Below are 18,969 nucleotides of genomic sequence, written 5' to 3'. Positions count from 1 at the left end.
TGTTGCGGTCACCAATATGGTCTGATTTTTGTATCTGCAAGTGATTTTTGCACAAAAAAAAACCACAGTAGTAAAATAATCATACAGGAAATACAGTATGTTAGTCTTAAATTAAGTCAAACTACTTTAAGTTTGTATATATAGATATATAAATAAAGTGAAGAGATCAGACATAAGATCACATACCAGCTAACACAAGATTGGCACTGCTATTGCTTGTTCCATGCACATAATCCACACACACACACAAAATAATCATTTCAACAAACTTTTTTTTTTTTTTATTAAAAATGTATACAGAATTATATAAAAATATATTAAAAAAACGAGACACTAAAATTCCATGTCTTCATTTCACCAGTCCATTATTAAAATCATAACTACTCTGGATTGTGTAGATAACCAAACTCCATGGCCACAAGTTGATGTGGGCAGAGTCCGGCACCCAAGGTCACCTAGGGAGGAAGACAGGAAGAAAAGGGAACACATTAGTCATGCAAGATAAAACAAAAATTTGCTCAAGAAAAAAAAAAAAAAAATCCTTAAAATGGCATATCCAGGCCCTAATAAGCCGCGGTGTTACAAACCCAAATTCCATCGCACCAGTTCATGTAAAGTCCACTTGACTTATGGATGGAGACTAATTAAAAACAACTTTAGGAATAAATATAATCCATTTATGAAAAAAATTGCAATACTTGACCAACACGTAGTGAAGACAGGTTGATTACATACCTAGATCGCAGGATGATATCCTAATGAGATATTTCAGTCCTATCACAATCGAACCCAGGTACTGAACAGGTTACCTGTACAAACAAACTGCTACAGCTATTTTGAAGTACTGGAATAACTGAAAGAACACCTATATTTGGGAATCAAGAGTAAATATAAACACTATATAAATATATATACTTCTATAGCACTGAATGTGGGGCAGTGTTAGGTTTGTCAAGTAGGAATGCAACTACATATATGCTTAAATGACTATCTCAGGTGTGGTGGAAAGTCCTTAGTTAAAGTCTTATCAGCCAAAACGCCGTCTGAAAGGATAATTAAGCTGTGAAACTTTTATTTAAAAGTAACATACAATTGCATATCAATGTTTAACAATACTGAATTTATCTGAAGACATAATATACAATACACAAGAGAATGTTGGAAGTAAATGATGCTCATACAGCGTTGAACTGAAATCCATTAATGGGTTTCTGCGCTGGTTTACAAAATAAAAGAAATAACGTAGCCTAATCTATCCCATCATGATAAACTAGTTTGGAAAAACTCGTGGTGGGTTTTATACAGACGAACACAAACTCAAAACTGCATGCGTTAATCCCCCTCCCCCCATGACAATAGGCAACAGTTTATATAGAAAACAGGTCTAAGTTACTGAGAATGCATTTTGACAACAAATCGCCAGTGTTGAACAAAACTGAATTTTAAAACGAATGGGTTACGAACAAATCGCATCATAAAAAAGAAAACAGCCAGGGCCAACTTTGCTGCATGCCCTAAAACGTGGAAAATAAAATGATATATAATATACTAGAACGTGTCCTACAACTAAAGCTGGTCGAGCAAGTCAGGTTTCTGGGAAGAGATCTTCTTCCTACCTGTGAAGAATTGAGGTCTTTAAAGGTATGCTTTCACAGTGTCCGCCATCTCTTGCATGGCCGGGTGAATGAGCCCAATGTGGAAACCGAGAGAACCTAGGGGGGAGGAGGAGGAGGGCAGCTTTCCGAGTCTTTTTCCAACACGCTTTAGTAGCCTCCGTAGCCACCCCTGCCGTAACCAGACCCGCCGCCACGGGGGTAAGGGGCTCCGCTTCTGCCGGCGTACGTGTTTCCACTCTTCATGGGCCCGTAGCCGGAGGACTGCTGGCCGTATCCGCTGCCAAAGTCACTGTAACCGTTACCACCGCCATAGCCTCCCATCTGTTCGCCGTAGCCTCCTCCGTATCCGCCCCCGTAGCCTCCGCTTGCGTAGCCGCCGCTGTAGCCGCTATCACTGCCGCCGTAGCCTCCGCCATAGCCACCCCCGTAGCCGCCGTAGCTTCCTCTCCCGCCGCCGAAGCCATTTTGATTCCGCCCCATACCTCTTCCTCCTCCTCTCCCCCTGCCGCCCCGAGCTCCGCCGGAGGCCTGCATCTCTTGTTTCGTGAGCGCTTTCTTGACCTCCACTTTGTGTCCGTTGATCATGTGGAACTTGAGCACGACGGCTTTGTCGGCCGAGTCGTTATCTTCGAAGTGGACAAAGCCGAACCCACGCTTCTTGCCGGTGTCTTTGTCGGTGATGACTTCGGATTTCTCGATCATGCCGAACTGCGAGAAATACTCGGTGAGGGTGTTCTCCTCGATGTCCTCTTTTAAACCCCCGACGAATATCTTCTTGACTTTGGCGAGAGCTTCGGGCTTCCCGGCGTCTTCGCGAGCCACGGCTCTCTTCAGCTCCACGGTTTTACCGTCTACCACATGTGGCCTGGCGGCCATTGCTGCATCAGCCTCCTCTGCGGTGGAGTACGTTACGAAGCCGAAACAACGAGACCGCTGAAGTTGATCGTTTTGGACCACCACACAGTCCGTTAGTGAGCCGTACTGTTCAAAATGAGCGCGGAGCCCATCGTTAGTTGTTTGGACGTTCAGGCCACCAACGAAAAGTTTGCAAAGCTGCTCCATTGCTGACATATCGTTCCACTAGACCGCCGTAACGACTCTACTGTGAAAGAAAGTGCCTTTTTTAAAACGACTGTCGTCATGACGCAGTGTTCTCTCTTGCAATAAGACACGCCCCTTCGCTGGAAAAGGCGGGCTTTGTGGAATTGTCAAAAAACTAAATAAAAATCACATATATCACTGAATTTTAAATAGCATTTTTAAAGACCACAGTTTCTAACATATAAAATGTCAAATAAAAAACTACCAATTTGTATAAATGTGAAAATAAACTTAATTTTAAAATTCTCAAATATGCATCTTGTTTTCTACAATGCAGTATGTAAAATTAGTTTAATCATTTGTAATTTATGTAATAGCACAGAATGTGAAAGTCACTTCAAATAATGCTAACGTTTTTTATCATAGGTCTAAAACTGACATTCAAACACATAGGCTATGAATTTTTGGAAGGAACCCATCTAGAAACTACTTATTCTCTGCAGGGTTTTAGAACTAGAACCTAGACAGCTGAATTTGCTCCACATTCAACATTCACATCTGAGAAAACGAATACAGATATCTGGAACTAACAGTTAGATGCGATAAAAAATATGAAAAAGATAGCATGTAAAAGACAGAGAGATTTGCTATGAATTCACATGTGGCCGTTTCTAGGGCACTTGTGTCACTCTTCATAGCGTTTTGGTGGACTGAATAATTTCTAATACTGTTATCGTCCTCATCATAAATAGTTAATGATGGCAGCTTTATTTGTCTAAAAATTATATATGGTTCTATTGATTATAGTGGTAACATGAAATAGTTAAACAAACCCTATTTTAATGTATTTTGATTATTTATATTCATTCATGTAGGCTATTGGCCTATATGCACACACACACACACAAATATAGCCTATATTTTGTTCTAGACAATGTGAGGCCGGTGGAAAAGTGTGACATCACAGCAAATCTTGCTATAGCATGTAAAAGACAGAGAGATTTGCTATGAATTCACATGTGGCCGTTTCTAGGGCACTTGTGTCACTCTTCATAGCGTTTTGGTGGACTGAATAATTTCTAATACTGTTATCGTCCTCATCATAAATAGTTAATGATGGCAGCTTTATTTGTCTAAAAATTATATATGGTTCTATTGATTATAGTGGTAACATGAAATAGTTAAACAAACCCTATTTTAATGTATTTTGATTATTTATATTCACTCATGTAGGCTATTGGCCTATATGCACACACACACACACACACACACACAAATATAGCCTATATTTTGTTCTAGACAATGTGAGGCCGGTGGAAAAGTGTGACATCACAGCAAATCTTGCTTGCTAACTAAAACTGAATTTTATTTGAAAATTGGCTGAGTTTCATTGAGAGGACAGATACATGACTTATCCACTCAGCATGAGCAATAGGAACTGATAGACAAGATCTGCATAACAGATGAAATGTCTGGAGCCAGAACTTAACAGATATTTGGTGACACTTAATGGTGATGGGTGGAGATTGTGTCTTTGTATGAGAGTGTTCTCACCTTTTAATATGCAAAACACATCATCGTCTAAGTGTGAGATGAGGTTTCAAGCTGTTATGGCTGCATATTTTGAATTGACCTAAAGACTTTAGATATGCAAAATGACTAACTGTATACATGAGGACACTATTGCATACTAAGGTAGAAATTCATTACTTTTGGCCATATCCAAATGACACAAGAAATATGAGTATGTGATTCATGGGTTCTGTTTACACCTGGTATTTAACATTTACAAATCTGCTCAGTGCTTGTGATCAGGTCACCCAAGAGAGATGTTAATACCAGGTGTAAATAGGGCCATGTTGTCTGACAACTATTTAGAAACTGAAAACCAAGAAATTTGGAACCGTTGACAACCTCCCCAGGAACCCTATGAATGTTGAGTGATGTGTAACTCCTTCCACCCTCACACTTCCTGAAGTCAAAAACAAACTTCTTTTTCAGTGCACTAATGTCATTCCAAATACTTCATTCCTATATTCATAACCATTGTTTATTACAATGTCATTCATACCAAGGGCAGGACTTTAAACAGATCCTCACAAATAATTAAATGCAATTTTGCAAAACCACTAAAATATTATGAATGAAACACTAATACTTTTATTCAGCCAGGACACATTAAATTGATCAGTAACAGTACTGTTACTCAGTAACAGTAAAACATTTAGCTATAATGTTACAAAATATTTTTCCCTAATAAATACTGTCCTTTTGAATTCATCAAATAATCCTGAAAAAAAATAGCATAAGGGGTTCCATAAAAAATATTAAACAGCACTGCCGAGACTTCTTTTGAAAACATAACATCCAATCATTATTAAAAACCACCATAACAGTTTTGTGTATTATACTAGATGTGTTTGCTTAAGAAAGGCGTTCTCAGTTAAATGTTCAGTTGCAACTCATGTTCCTTACTCAGTTACATTTTCAAGACAAAAATACTAGCTGCTTATAGACTTTTGCTGCTTATAATTTCAGTTAGACCAAATGTAAATTTTTTGCAGGTCACCAGAAGCACCATGACTTAAAATCTCCCATCTCTTTGGACATTTTACTGAGCTCAGGGTGTACATATGCTTCAAGCTGAATTTTTTTTAGCAAAAGACATGCATTGCAGTGAAAGCATTCATTGTTGAGAAGAAATGTTTTATCCTTCACCAGTTTTAAGCAGAGATGCCCAAACCAGGGCCACCTTTGATTTGGCCTGCCATGCCATATCACAAGAGTGGGACAAAAATAAAGATACTTTTTTTATATAAATGTTGTAAAAGGTTTGGGCACCTCTGATCTAAAGCAGTGATTTTAATTATATCAAGTATGACCACTGAGTGGCGTTAGAGAGACTAAAGAGCGGTATGTTGTGAAGGATTGGAAACCTCGTGTTTTCTCGCGATACGTGATTGACGACTGCTGCAGAATTCAAACTAGCCGTTCGAGTTCCCGAGCCAGAAAGTGGCTGGGGCAGTTCATTCTTCAGATATAAGGTTGCTATCGCCAACTTTTAAACCTAAAGGTAAACACTTTTAGATACGTATTTTGTATCTGTCAATTAAATGTTACATTATAAAAACATTCTTATTACCAGTGCCACGCAATGTTTTTGATCGAAGTTTGCAGTTAGTGCGACGTAACAAACTAATGCGTTTAACGCTATAGTTGACCAAAAACATTAGATTATGTCATCATTTACGCACCCTCATGCTGTTCCTGTCCTATTTGACATTCTTTCTTAAATGAGACACTAAAGGTGAATCACTATTACTCTGTGGACAAAGATGCAATCAAAGTGAATGGTGACTGACAGGGCTGGACTGGGGCAAACATTTGAAAGGGGTGCTATTATGTTTTTTCACTTTTCAACTTTAGTTTGTCTGTAATGTTGCTGTCTGAGCATAAAAAAAGATCTGCAAAATTACAAAGCTCAAAGTCCCCTTCAAAAGGAGATATTTTATTGAACAGAAATCTCTTTTCAAAAACTACAATGAACGACTCGTTTGGACTACAACACATATTTTCTGGGATTTGTGATATTACAAATATCGACGAATGGGACGAGACCTGGTTGAGCAGCTCTAGAGAAGGCAACGAGTGTTGTCACTAAAGGGTCTGAATACTTAGGACCATGTGATATTTCAGTTTTTCTTTTTTAATAAATCTGCAAAAATGTCAACAATTCTGTGTTTTTCTGTCAATATGGGGTGCTGTGTGTACATTAATGAGGAAAAAAATTAACTTAAATGATTTTAGCAAATGGCTGCAATATAACAAAGAGTGAAAAATTTAAAGGGGTCTGAATACTTTCCGTACCCACTGTATATATATATATATATATATATATATAAATATATATAAATGATAGAGACAAAAAGTGTACACATTCTTCTACACAGGTAAATGCTCACATATATTCTCTCTGATTTTAGATGTCAGATCTAGAGGATGAGAATAAAGTGTTGTGGCGGAAGGTGCAGGAAGGAGAAGAGGCTCTTCAGAGGGCTGGGCAGTATGGACTTCAACTCTTGGATGACAAAATGGATCTGCACAACAAATTGGAGGAACAACGAATTGAGATGTCCAATGTCATTGAGGTACTGACCCAGCATTTGATCTTCACAGTATGATAATTGACAGTACTGTTTATCAGTTAATGATTCCTTAAATGTGCTAAAATGTAATTTTAACAATGTTCTCTAATTGCAGGATCTGGAACAAGAGAAATACTCTTTACAAAGAGAAGTTGAGTTAAAGGCCCGAATGCTGGAGAGTCTGCGATCAGAATTTGATCTTGTCAAAACCCAACAGAAACATCAAATAGAGCAGCAACAAACTCTGCTGGAGAGGAATCATGCTCTTGAGCTCAGTGATTTAAAGAATAAGGTCAGTATATTTGCTGTTTTCATCTTTAAAAGGAGCATGTTTTATTTTCTTCTCTATATGAAGCAGATGTTGCCAGTGGATTCATTCATCTTCCATGTTTTTTTCCATTGAAATTCAAGTATGTAACTTTTTTTTATGTTAAAATAATTTCTGACAATTGGATATGTTGGATATGGGCGAGTGTTCGGGAAATCTTACAATTATTTAAAATTTTACATTTGGTGATGCCACTAGTAGCAAAAAAAACTTATACACTTTTTGGGTTAAAGCATAATTTCAAAAAGTTACTTATTGTGTAACTTATTGTCCTGAAAAGAAATATCTCATATCTTTCTTTGTAGTTGGAAAAAATGAAGACACATTTAGAGGAGGCTCAACTTGCTGAGAAGCAGATGAGACACAAGCTGGACCAGCAGTCTGAAGCACTAAACAGCAAAACCGAAGAACTTCATGTCCTTACAGAACGTGCACATGAAACAATGTCCTCAGAGATCCTTGAGCTGCAAATGCAGAAGATGGATATGGAATCAGCAATGGTAAAGTACTTTACAATCTTTATTTTTAAGATTTCATAGAAATAAGGAATGTCAGTGTGCCCTTGGTGCTGAAGTGTGACCTTGTCTTGCAGGCAACTTTGGAGCAGTATTTGTTCTACTCAATGTAGAAAGCTTGTGAAGCCAACCAAGACCTTCAAATCCAGCTGGAACAGGTGTTGCAGCAGGCACAAGATCCAAACAGCAAAGGCAATTCCTTGTTTTCTGAGGTACATCATTAAGCATTACTTCTACTACTTTACTTATGATATTTATGTCTGCTAAGAGATTTCATTATAACTCGAGCTTAATTTTGAGATAATCTGAATAACATTTTATAATTCCTATGCAATACCCTTTTTTGGTTAAAAAAAAGGCAGTAAACCTAGTAAAATTACTATAAACTGTTAATATTAGGGCTGCCCTCGATTAAAGATTTTTCTGGTCGACTAGTAGTCGTTCATCTTATTTGACTAATCGCACGTTTATTAAACCATTTAAATAATTATAATGATCCTTTAATTGCCTACAAAGCCTAATAAGCGCTCAAGCGCACACATAAAGCTTGCTACAGCGCACCGCGGAAGCTATGATTATGAATGTGTCAGGGAAAAACAGTAAGGAGGCTGCATTAACATTTTAATAATTCACTGATAAACAAGTGCTTTCTCGTCATCTCCACAGTAGTGGATGCGCCTGTATGCATGTTTCACACGGATTATTACATAATCTGAGAATATTTGTTTTACATTTGAATTGGTTCATTTTTAAAGTAGACATTTCACTATCTATAGATATATTTTTAATGTCTGTAAGGCAAAGATATACTCGGAGTTTCGCGCTTAAGGTTACAGACCAAGACGGCAGAAAGCGCATCCTGTTTGCTTTCATTATTTTACAAAAGCGCGTTTCGTTGTTATTCTGAGTGCACACAAATAAATGTAGAGTCTTTACAGATTTGAAAGATGTATTACTTTTATCTGTATGACCAAAAATTACAGAGTGTTTTAAGAGCAAGTGAGCGCACCGGCGCCTCCATCTGTCCTGCAGCGAGCGGTACTGTTCAGCTTCCACACTTAAAGTGCCCCTATTATGCCATTTCCAGTATTGCCTTTCATGCAGTGTGTAATGTAGCTGTATGTGAATGTAAACGATCTGCACGGCTGTAAAGCTGAAAGTGCACGATAAATAAAGTTATTGTCTCCCAAAATATAGAATCGACTCTGAACAGCTGAAACGAGACATTAGAAATTAGAATCCCACTTCCGTGACGGCTAAACGTCACGGGGTAACACATTTGCATAATTGCACCTATGTTCTACATTGGCGGCCGCGAAAAACTTGACCCTGCTCACAAACACCTCATTCTACTGACGACTGCTTCTTTAATCTCGGGGAGTTCAAAGCGGGATTCACAAAACTGTTTATTTGGACCAGCTGCCCCACTGAATCACAACCTGTAAGTATGATAAATAATAGATGTTTATATTTTCTATAGAGCGTTCAAAATGCAGAACTATTGAACCTAACCCTAACTATTGAAATAGGCATATCGTTTCCGAAATGCGCTGAATGCCGTAGACCAATCACAACAGACTAGGCCATCTGACCAATCAGAGCAGAGCAGGCTCACGGACAGGAGGGGTTTAGAGAGACTGAATCTTTGAACTGCTTCGAACGAATCGTTTGAAATTCTCTGGAAAATGAGGTGATATAAAATGCACATTTTGAGAAAACGAAAGCATTTTTTGACCTTGCATGCATGTAATCCTATTGTAGGAGACTCCCAAAACAATATTAGGAACCGTAAAAATGGCATAATTACTTTAAACAGCGCACATTTCTCTAGGTTAACATTAGATTGAGCGGCCATGTAACAGTGCTGCTACTTACATATTTCAGATGATAAGCCGTATTTGTGGTGGATGAATGATAGGCGAGCGTTTGGATGTCCTGCCGCATGTACTGTATTACCATAGACCAGCCGTTAACGATCTGCGTGACTTCGCCAATGTGAATTTTTTTTCTTCCTGCGGCTAATAAAATTTTGGTCGACTATTAGGGGGCAGCCCTAGTTAATATATAGAAATGCTCAGTACTAAATGTTTCACGAGGTTATACTTAAATTCCTTTGTGCCATGACACAAAATATTTGGATTTGCACAGGTAGAGGACAAGAGAGCAGAGATGGAGCGGCAGCTGAACAGCATGAAACGACAGCATGAGTCTCTACAAAAGCAGCATGCTTTCACCAAGCAACATATGCACCGCATGAAGGTAAATAATGTTTTATGAGAAACCTTTCTACATTTTATTTAAGTTTTCTCACAAAATAGTTTTCCTTGTGTCTGCTGTTTTAGATGCAGATAGCCACCCTTATGCAGCTCCAGGGCAACAGGGCCGACCCAGCACAGCTTGAACGATTGCAATTCATGTTATCTGAAAAGAACAATGAGATAGAAAGCCTGATGATGAAAGTAAGAGAACTGGCGAAAGAGAAGGTGAGCTTTACATATTACATTCAACATAGAAATTAAACATATTACAGTTTGAGAAACTAATATTATTAACTCTGTCACCAACAGATGACTGTTAAAGACCAGCATCCACCTGCCCCCTCTAAAGAGGGCGAACTTATGGATGAGACCTATTACACAGACCTATTAAAAATGCAACTTTCGAATTCAAAGTAGGTGTTCTCTCATTAATTATTTGTACTGGTGGTGTTACCTCAGACCCTTTCAAAGCAATTATGACATGTATGTGTATAGGAAGGATGCAGAGAAACTGAAGGACGAGTTGTCTATGGCAAGAATGAAAGGAAACTCTATGGCACAGAGCAAGCACTAAAACAAAGGCACAGCGACAATATGAGGCTCCAAGTCAGGCTTGAAGAACTAAAGATGAAATATACACCTAATGGTAATTTTTTCTCCACCTCTGAAGCTTAGTTTTCTACATAAACCAGTTTAGTGTGTAATAGAGTGCAACAGTTGGGTTCCGAAAGTAAAAATTCCTTTCGTTTTCTCCAGAGGAGAATTGATTTTTAACAATAACTCATAAATCTAAGTCTAAGAGTGACCTACTGTGATCTACGAGGATGTTAATCATTGGTAAGATGGTGCAAGGAACTTTGCACCAATTTAGAATCATGACAAGCAAATTTAAAGTAGTGTTGGGCGATATGGTCATTTTTCATATCGTCATATCGCCAGTCCGTGAGATCGCCGATAGACGATATTATCGTGCATGGGTGGGTGGGGGCAAGAGAGAGACTTCCTGTACTTGTCATAGGCTATTACATAACTATTTGGTGTTTTAAACTGCGTGCGCAAGAGAGAGGGAGCCTATGGAAGCACCATAAATCTAAATAATATACTTTCAAACATACTGATAAACTAACATGTTTAATACAAGAATATTTAAAACCGCTAGTTTATATATATTCGGTCATACATCGCTATTAGGACCGTGCGTCCTGTGACAAGTTTGTCGCATCGACGCATGGAAGTTATCAGTCTGGTCTGCAAAATCAGTCAACGGTGAAAATCGAAAGTAGATTTACTTTAAAGACCAACAGTTTAACACTAAATATTGGACATAAACGAACATATTAAATATAAAGTATTTAAAATAGCTAAGTTCATATATTTGGAGTATATTTAAATTAAACAAATGCATCAATCATACAGCGCTCCGGACCGTGCGCCCCATGGTGGGCCTGACGCACCACCACAGAAACAAGAATGAGATGCTTTCTAACATAACTGTGGCATTAAACTCAGTTAGTGGGGGCTCGGTTAAAATATTACACATATATAGGCCGTTCGAACGGCTCGTTTGGACTACAGCGTTGTTTTCCGGGGTTTTTGTGATGTCAGAAAGCGGCTCATTAGAATATCATTAAAATAATTCCCGCCTACGGAAATTCTAATGGTTGGGGGGGTGGGGAGGGGCGAGGTCGTGGTGCGTCAGACAAGATGACGACGAAGAAGTGCTGCTGTAGCGTCAAGTTTTCGCAAGTTATTACACATGCACCTGAATAATTATGTATGTAAATATGTTTGTCACAATTATGAAAACGTTTTTATAAATTGCCGACAGTACAATACTGGACAATGATGTAATCTGCAGAATTTGCACTTCAATTATGAGACTTGTATAAATAAATTCAACTGTATAACAGTTTCACTGCAATTCATGTTATAATGTTAGAATTAAAGAACAATAAACATAATACATATTACCGTTATTTGTACATAGTAAATTCAGTTATTTTTAAGTGGTTGTTGACATCCTATCTAAAACTGATTTAGCCAAAAAATAAAAAACAATAATGTTATCACTCTAATATGTCTTGCAATATCCGTGCGTGCAAAGCTTCTGCGCGATCCTCTTGTTCAATATTCTCGGGGTCTGAATCCGGCTCAAACTGATATGGCAATATTGATGCCATTCTTAACGATACTGGAGCAGACGGAATTTGTTGCATTGGCAAGGGGCGGGCCATTAATCAACTAAGCTGTTCGCCAATCACAACGCACTGGGACAGCTAACCAATCACAACACATTTTGTTTTTCAGAAGGCGGCCTTCATCAAACCCTGAACTAATCTAGCCGTTTGTGCCAGGCTGGGGAGAAAGTTATTGTAATATAACAAGGTTCTAGTACACCCCCAAAACAAAATCAAGACTTTGTAAAAGAGCATTATAGGACCCCTTTAAAAAAGCATTTTTTAGCACCCATTTCCACGAGGCACTGCGAAAAGAGGCTGGTATGGTTAGCTGGTTGATTTGGTTCATGAACTCTTTAATGAAGACTTTCCTATAAAAAGATGTATAAGAAGGGCCACTGAAAAAGTGGGTGAGTACTTTTGCACTCTATTTGATAACTGCTGTAATAATTAATCTTTGTGCTGCAATTATATGCTGGTAATAAATGTACCATTATGTATTCAGAGGTGAACTGCCCCGTGAAAGCAAGTCTGTTAGAATCTGCGAGGATCCCCCAGTCTGCATTCCTGATGCGCCCAGGTCAGTGCCATCCTCTGCATGCCAATCCTTCTCCTTTCTCCTGCGCTGTGTCAACTTTACAGTCTTTGTCATCTTTTTCTTCCTGGGTTTTATGAGAACACTCACTCCTCGACTGTCACTTTCCGCTCTGCCGCTGCCTCTCAGAAACCCTGTAGCTCGAAGGAACTTATTTTGACATTTAATCTCATTTGATCTTGGTTTAATGACTACACTATGTGAAGATGAGCTGTTAAAGGACTGTTAAAACATTGTGAAATGTAGCCTGATATTTGAGTAATATAAATACATAGTTGTTAACCTTTTGCACTTCAACTGTCAGACCTTTTTGACAGTGACATTAAAAGTGTAACTTTTAACGAAACAGTCCTGTGGCAGTAGCAATAATGGTAGTTGCAATTAACTTAATGCTGTTTTATGACATTTACATTTTAGCACTTAAGGTCTGTATTTTGAACCACCACAAACTGAATGATTTGCCTGTAGGTCTCCTGTAAGTGACTCCAATAGCAAAAATGAGGTTCAAACTCATCAAAGCAGTGAAGAGGAGGAGAACTGGAGAACTGAAAAGAAGGAAAACGTACCAACAGCCCACTCATGTTAACTCGATAGCAAACGAGTGTGCTCAACAGTAGTTTGGCGAATGTAAAATGTGAATCCTTTATCATAATTGTTTATAGTAAAAAATATATATATTGTGTATGTATTTTACAAGTGTACATTATTTTGTGGCTTGTCCTGTCTATGCACATGATTTGTAGAACAGTTTCCTTTTATACATGTATTAATACTTTGTAATATAGTTAACTATTTGAGCCTGTTTAAATAAAAAATTTTTTTTAACTAATCCAGCCTAAGTAATTCATTAACTTTTTGTTTTCAACTTGTGTACCTATTATTTCTCTGTTTTATAACCGTTTACAAACATACATGCAGTTTTGGGGAGTAACTAGTTACATGTAACGGAATTACGGAATTTAATTACAAAATAAATGTAACTAATTAGTTACAGTTACTGAGGAAAAAAATGTGTAATTAAATTACAGTTACTTATGAAAATGTTAAAGATTGCAAAGGGGGTTACATCTGAATATTTTCACACACATACAGATTTGATTGATTTCTTTCCCAAATTGCATTGACTGCTTTCAAATAAGAGACACCAATGTTTCAGGAGTTTAGGACCCATGCTTGTTCAAGAACTGTTTTATTTGGGTTTATTTATGTTTTATTTTTTTAACAATAACTGTTTTTTTCCCCCCAAAGCATTGTTGCCAGTTTCCTGTTAGCGATGCAAAGATTTTGATTTCAAAAACAGTATCATAGCTATTAAACTATATCTTATGATTTTAAATTTGTAATTAAACAATGATCTCAAATTAAACGGCTGCTAAAGTCAGATTTTTGTGGTGGCTGTGCTTTAAAATAAAAAGTCTTCTAGTCTTCTACCACGCTACAATCCATCACGCTCCTTAAGGTCGCAAAACTCTGGACTTTTGGTAGTACCTAGGATAGCAAAGTCCACTAAAGGAGGTAGAGCTTTTTCGCATTTGGCTCCCAAACTCTGGAATAGCCTTCCTGATAATGTTCGGGGTTCAGACACACTGTCTCTGTTTAAATCTAGATTAAATACACATCTCTTTGACCAAGCATTCAAATAATGCATCTCATAATCTTGTACTGCAGTTATATCTGATCAAATGTTAAAATGTAATGATATTTAACCATTTTTTAATCACATAAATGCAGCATTGGTAAGCATAAGAGAAAATAAACATGTTTGAAGTCAGTTTTTCATTTCACAATCTATAGCTACCGTATTTAATTGACTCATTGTTAAAAGCCACTTGTACTTTGTGTTGTAGGAGTTGATATCACAGGTGGGAATGGACCTTATACCAGATTCGTCTCATCAGGAACGGTTGCGACAGTATGCTGAAGTCTCCCTCCTGCCCGTGTTGGTGGAGCAGGGGTGGTGTAGCCTTGTGCCTGAGCTTTTAGCGTCACCTGAGCATGACTGCAGAGAGAAGGCTCTGCGCACTCTGCTTGCCATGATGGCTCAATGTCAGACTCAATATAAACAGAATCCCGCATTGACAGCCTCTCTTAGTGAACTGCAAAAACAGTACCAAGAACTGGTGCTCACAGAGCAGGATGTAGGAGAGCAGGACGGTTATTTTGCGGAGATCCTGGCACTTGTGGACTCTATGGTGGTTAAAATGCGACTGGTATAAATTGGTACTGCTGCTGCTTTCTTGGAACACAGTGAACTAATAAAATAATTGAGTTGTAAATTATGGATTTGTCTGGTTGCTCAATTAAGAATGTGGCATGCAAATTAGTGTCTTCATGCTATTAAAAATTGAAAGAAGCCCTATAGATAAAGTATAATTTTAATAACAAATCAGAAAGAAAAAAAAAAATCAAACTTAAAATCAGAATTTTACAGCTGTAGTGCTAGAATTTTTTATCATTTTCACATAATTAGATGAGCAAATGATAAGTAATGATCATTTAAAATGTGTTCACCACAAAAAAGGACAACTTGTAAACATTTTAGAAGTGTTCTCCTGTGGGATTTTTTTCACAGAAAACATATTGATCAGGTTTTTATTTACTTTAAATCAGCTTTTTAACATTATAATCAGATGATTATAATATAAGGACAGTTGTATCACCCCCACTATTTTTTACTTCGTGGCCCTCTAAAAATGTCTAAATGAAATACATTTCAGAAAGCAAAAACATTTATATCATAGAAAATATATGTTCGAGTCAGTGTATGTACAAATTGAATTTTTAATGTATTTTTGAATGATGCAAACAAAAAGTAATCATGTATTCACCCATATATTAAAAATGTCATTTTAAGTATTTTTAGTTTTCTGAAGATTCTGTAGTTTTTTTTTTTTTATCTGGTCCAGAAAAAAAAAAAGCTTTTATGTACTACAAAATCCTGCTGTTGTCCTTTTCAGGACAGAAAGAAAGAAAATGTAGATTATAAATATGGTTTATTTGAAATTACAGTTCTTATTTATTAATAAAATAGAGCTCTTAAATGCTTAACTGTTTTATTGCATGAAATTACATGTTGACAAAGTGATGTCTGGAAAAGTTTAAATAGCATATGTCATTATATGATACTGATTAACGTATGACAGAAAATCATTCGTAGTTGCTGTAGTATCTAAATGGAAAGCCATTTTGGATGCCATAGATGTAACAGCAGTGAGTTCAGGAGGTCTCACACACTCCTACGTGCTTTAGGCTGACGTTCTTGTTACGATGCCTAAACAGAGAAGACCGGTTAGAAGAGGGACAAATACTGTTTGAATTGCTGTAAAAAAAAAAGTTGACTATGCCTTGTGCTTTTTTTTATAAAATATATTTTGTCCTCATAATGAAAACATGTTTACTAAACCTTGAAAGGTTTGTAAGTAATTGATTCAAAACTGACATCTGGGCTTAGCCTGAGATTTCTCACATCTGTTGCCTCCGCTTTCTCAAAATGCTGGATTTACATTGCACAAATGTTCAGTGTTACACATTGCTCACATACTTGCTCTCCCAGTGTAGCATACACTCATTGGAGTATGTGACTCCATCATCTCCACACACTGGATTGTACTCACGAGTACATCCAAAATCAGGAACATTGTTGTCCTATTATGAAGATATCAGAAAGATTCCCAAAATAAAATAAAATATGATTATCATGATCCCATTTTACTTGATTATATGCTACTGTTTTAAAAGTTTGGGGTCAGTAAATTTGATTTTTAAAGACATTAATAATTTCAAACAAGGCCACATTAAATTGATCAAAAGCGACAGTAAAAACATTTATAATGTTACAAAAGATTTCTATTTTAAAATAAATGCTAAAAAATTATAATCATCAAAGAATCCTGAAAACAATGTGACAGTCTCCATAAAAACGTTTTTAACATTAAACAAAATAATAATAAATATTTCTTGAGCACCAAATCAGCATGATTACTGAAGGAACATGTGACACTAAATACTGGCGTATTGAAACATTACTGTTTTTACTGTAGTTTTGTTCAAATAAATGCAAACTTGGTGAGTATAAAAGACGTTTCAAAAACATAAAAAATCTGAAATAGTTACTGCAACATCTGGTAACTTTAAAATGACTTTTTTTTTTACTTTAACTTACCTCGCTCTGTTGTGTTTCTGCCACTGTGGAAATAGTATTGAAAAAAATGCATATTATTATGAGAAATGAACCAGTAAAGGCACTATTTTTTCCCTGTTGAAATTCCAGACAAGACTTAGATAAAAAAAGAAAAAAGTGGCTAAGCAAGTTTTGTACTTTCTGTTCAACCTATTGTATGTTTCTTTTTAATAGCAGGTACTTTACGTATTTGTGCTCCCTTTCTTTTTTCTCTCTCCCTTTTGTTATAATCTTTGTCATTTAAAAAAAACAAACAATTAACTTCCTTGAGTTTAATGTTCTTGAGTGTATTTGCATAGATTAAAGGGATATATTTTCCTACAATACTTCAAAATAGGTTGTGGTCAGAGAATCAGGCTTGATAAAGGATAACTAACCCTATATCAACAATTCATCTTTTGGATTCTGGCTTGCTTCTGTCCATATTTTCTCTTTTTTTGAAAACGCCAAAAAGTCTGGCCCACTAAGCAGTATCCCAGTTCTCATCAGTGTCATATGTCAGCTATCATGGATCTCTACAACATGGACCCATTCCAAAATATCACAAAATGGGTCCGTCTGGGTCAGTGAATAATGGCTCTAAAGAACAAAAGTTTCATCTTGTGAGCTGTAACCTTATCATGTGTGGATTGTGTGGAGCAAACAATGATGTAAAAGTCACCATCTATATGTTAAAGAAACATTGTGTATCTCAAACATGACACTTATTATTATGACACATCAGTGTCACATGATGTATTTTAAAGAACAGTAGTAGCCTGAGGTAGGTATAAATCTGGATTTGGTTTTAATTAAGATAATTATTACACAATATTCACACTTGATTGTATTTATGTACCTTAAAATGCCAATTTTGATACTTACCAGAGAGGTAAAAGAGAACAGAAATGCAGATCAGGATAGCAAACTTCATGGTCACTGTCGTCGTGTGAGTTGAGAGTGGGAAATTCAGCAGGTGTATCTTTGTATCCGGGGCTCTGTAGTTATATAGCTTTTGAAATTACCAACACTCCTCCCTCCCTCTCATTGTTTCTGCCTACCCAGAAAGAACCTGACGGGTGACATTCATGCAATGGTCCACAAACAATGACTAAGGGCATTTGGGACTAAGGTCATTTGTTTGTGGTTTTTAGATTAGAGAAGTCTTCGTCAACAAAGTGCATCCTAAAGAAACTGCTTCTGCTTCTTACTACTTATCCTGACTTTTTAATAAATAGAAATAGCAACAGAAAGCCGTACTTACAAGCATAAAGTCCCTTTTGTCCATGAGAAGAGCAAAGCTGAATAATCAGAGGTCTAAATAAAGACCTCTTTTTACAAACATGACGTCTAACTTCATTAAAATGCAAAATGTTTGTTGCAAAAAAATGATGGCTCGTTACCTATAATTGTTTTCATAGTCAGTAAATGCCTCGTTTTCAAAATCTGCATGGGCTTCACATATGCAGTAATTGCTCATTTGCTTTATTTTGCGAATGGCCTCCTATCAGTTTGGGATGCTTTTGTTTTTCTGAATGGGGTTTTTGTAGTGAGCTGTGGTAAGTAAAAAAAACAAGACTAGAAAAAAACCCACAAAACTTTTATTCAGCAAAGATGCATTAAATTGATGAAAAATGACAGTAGAGACATTTATAATAAATATATAGTAATTGCTGTTCTTTTCAAACGTATATTCATCAAATAACCTTAAAAAATATTAGAACAAATATTAAGCATCACAACTCAACACTGATAATAAGAAGAAATGTTTCTTGAGGGCCAACTTAGAATGATTTCTGAAGAATAATTTGACACTGAAGACTGCAGTAATAAGTGCTAAAAATCAGCTTTGCCATCACAGGAATACATTTTAAAATATATTTAAATAGAAAAGTTTTTTTTTTAAATAAACATTTATAAATATATTGCAATACTACTGTTTTAAATTTTTTACTGGCTTCACATATACAGTCATAACTAAATTGCTTTATTTGGTTGATGGCCTCCTATCAGTTTGGGATGCTTTTGTCTTCTGAATGTTGTTTTTATAGTAAGTTATGATAAGTAAATCTTATGTTGTCCATCTTGTCATGAAACATTCCATCAAGAGATTAGGTAATAATTCATCAGTTTGA

General features: G+C 36.6%; 2 protein-coding genes and 1 pseudogene across 2 annotated transcripts; 1 reads left to right on the top strand and 2 right to left on the bottom strand.

The window, feature by feature from the left end:
* Window positions 1-1,044: 1,044 nt before the first annotated feature.
* LOC107593198 (heterogeneous nuclear ribonucleoprotein A0-like) lies at window positions 1,045-2,760 on the bottom strand. Its single transcript, XM_016282810.1, has one exon. It carries the CDS (start codon window positions 2,685-2,687, stop codon window positions 1,764-1,766), a length of 924 nt encoding a protein of 307 aa, XP_016138296.1. The 5' UTR covers window positions 2,688-2,760; the 3' UTR covers window positions 1,045-1,763.
* A 2,821-nt stretch (window positions 2,761-5,581) lies between these two features.
* On the top strand, window positions 5,582-12,803 carry LOC107593237 (protein Spindly-like; annotated as a pseudogene).
* A 2,829-nt stretch (window positions 12,804-15,632) lies between these two features.
* LOC107593236 (serine protease inhibitor Kazal-type 1-like) lies at window positions 15,633-17,898 on the bottom strand. The gene is made up of 4 exons (XM_016282867.1): window positions 17,720-17,898; window positions 16,838-16,860; window positions 16,217-16,320; window positions 15,633-15,946 (listed from the first exon to the last, which is right to left on the bottom strand). The coding sequence occupies exons 1-4, from the start codon at window positions 17,766-17,768 to the stop codon at window positions 15,892-15,894; spliced, it is 231 nt and encodes a 76-aa protein (XP_016138353.1). The 5' UTR covers window positions 17,769-17,898; the 3' UTR covers window positions 15,633-15,891.
* Between the last annotated feature and the right edge of the window lie 1,071 nt (window positions 17,899-18,969).

This window comes from Sinocyclocheilus grahami, unplaced genomic scaffold (genome assembly GCF_001515645.1).
Source record: "Sinocyclocheilus grahami isolate Dianchi unplaced genomic scaffold, SAMN03320097.WGS_v1.1 scaffold167.1, whole genome shotgun sequence".
Taxonomy (NCBI): Eukaryota; Metazoa; Chordata; class Actinopteri; order Cypriniformes; family Cyprinidae; genus Sinocyclocheilus; species Sinocyclocheilus grahami.
This window is presented reverse-complemented; position numbering and strand designations above follow the sequence as displayed.

Coding starts and splice junctions, on each gene's coding strand:
- LOC107593236 (XM_016282867.1), bottom strand. CDS start 17,768: ATGAAGTTTGCTATCCTGATCTGCATTTCTGTTCTCTTTTACCTCTCT. Junction 16,861..17,719: donor TGTTCTCTTTTACCTCTCTG/GTAAGTATCAAA, acceptor CTATTTCCACAG/TGGCAGAAACACAACAGAGC. Junction 15,947..16,216: donor ATGCTACACTGGGAGAGCAA/GTATGTGAGCAA, acceptor TTCTCTGTTTAG/GCATCGTAACAAGAACGTCA.
- LOC107593198 (XM_016282810.1), bottom strand. CDS start 2,687: ATGTCAGCAATGGAGCAGCTTTGCAAACTTTTCGTTGGTGGCCTGAAC.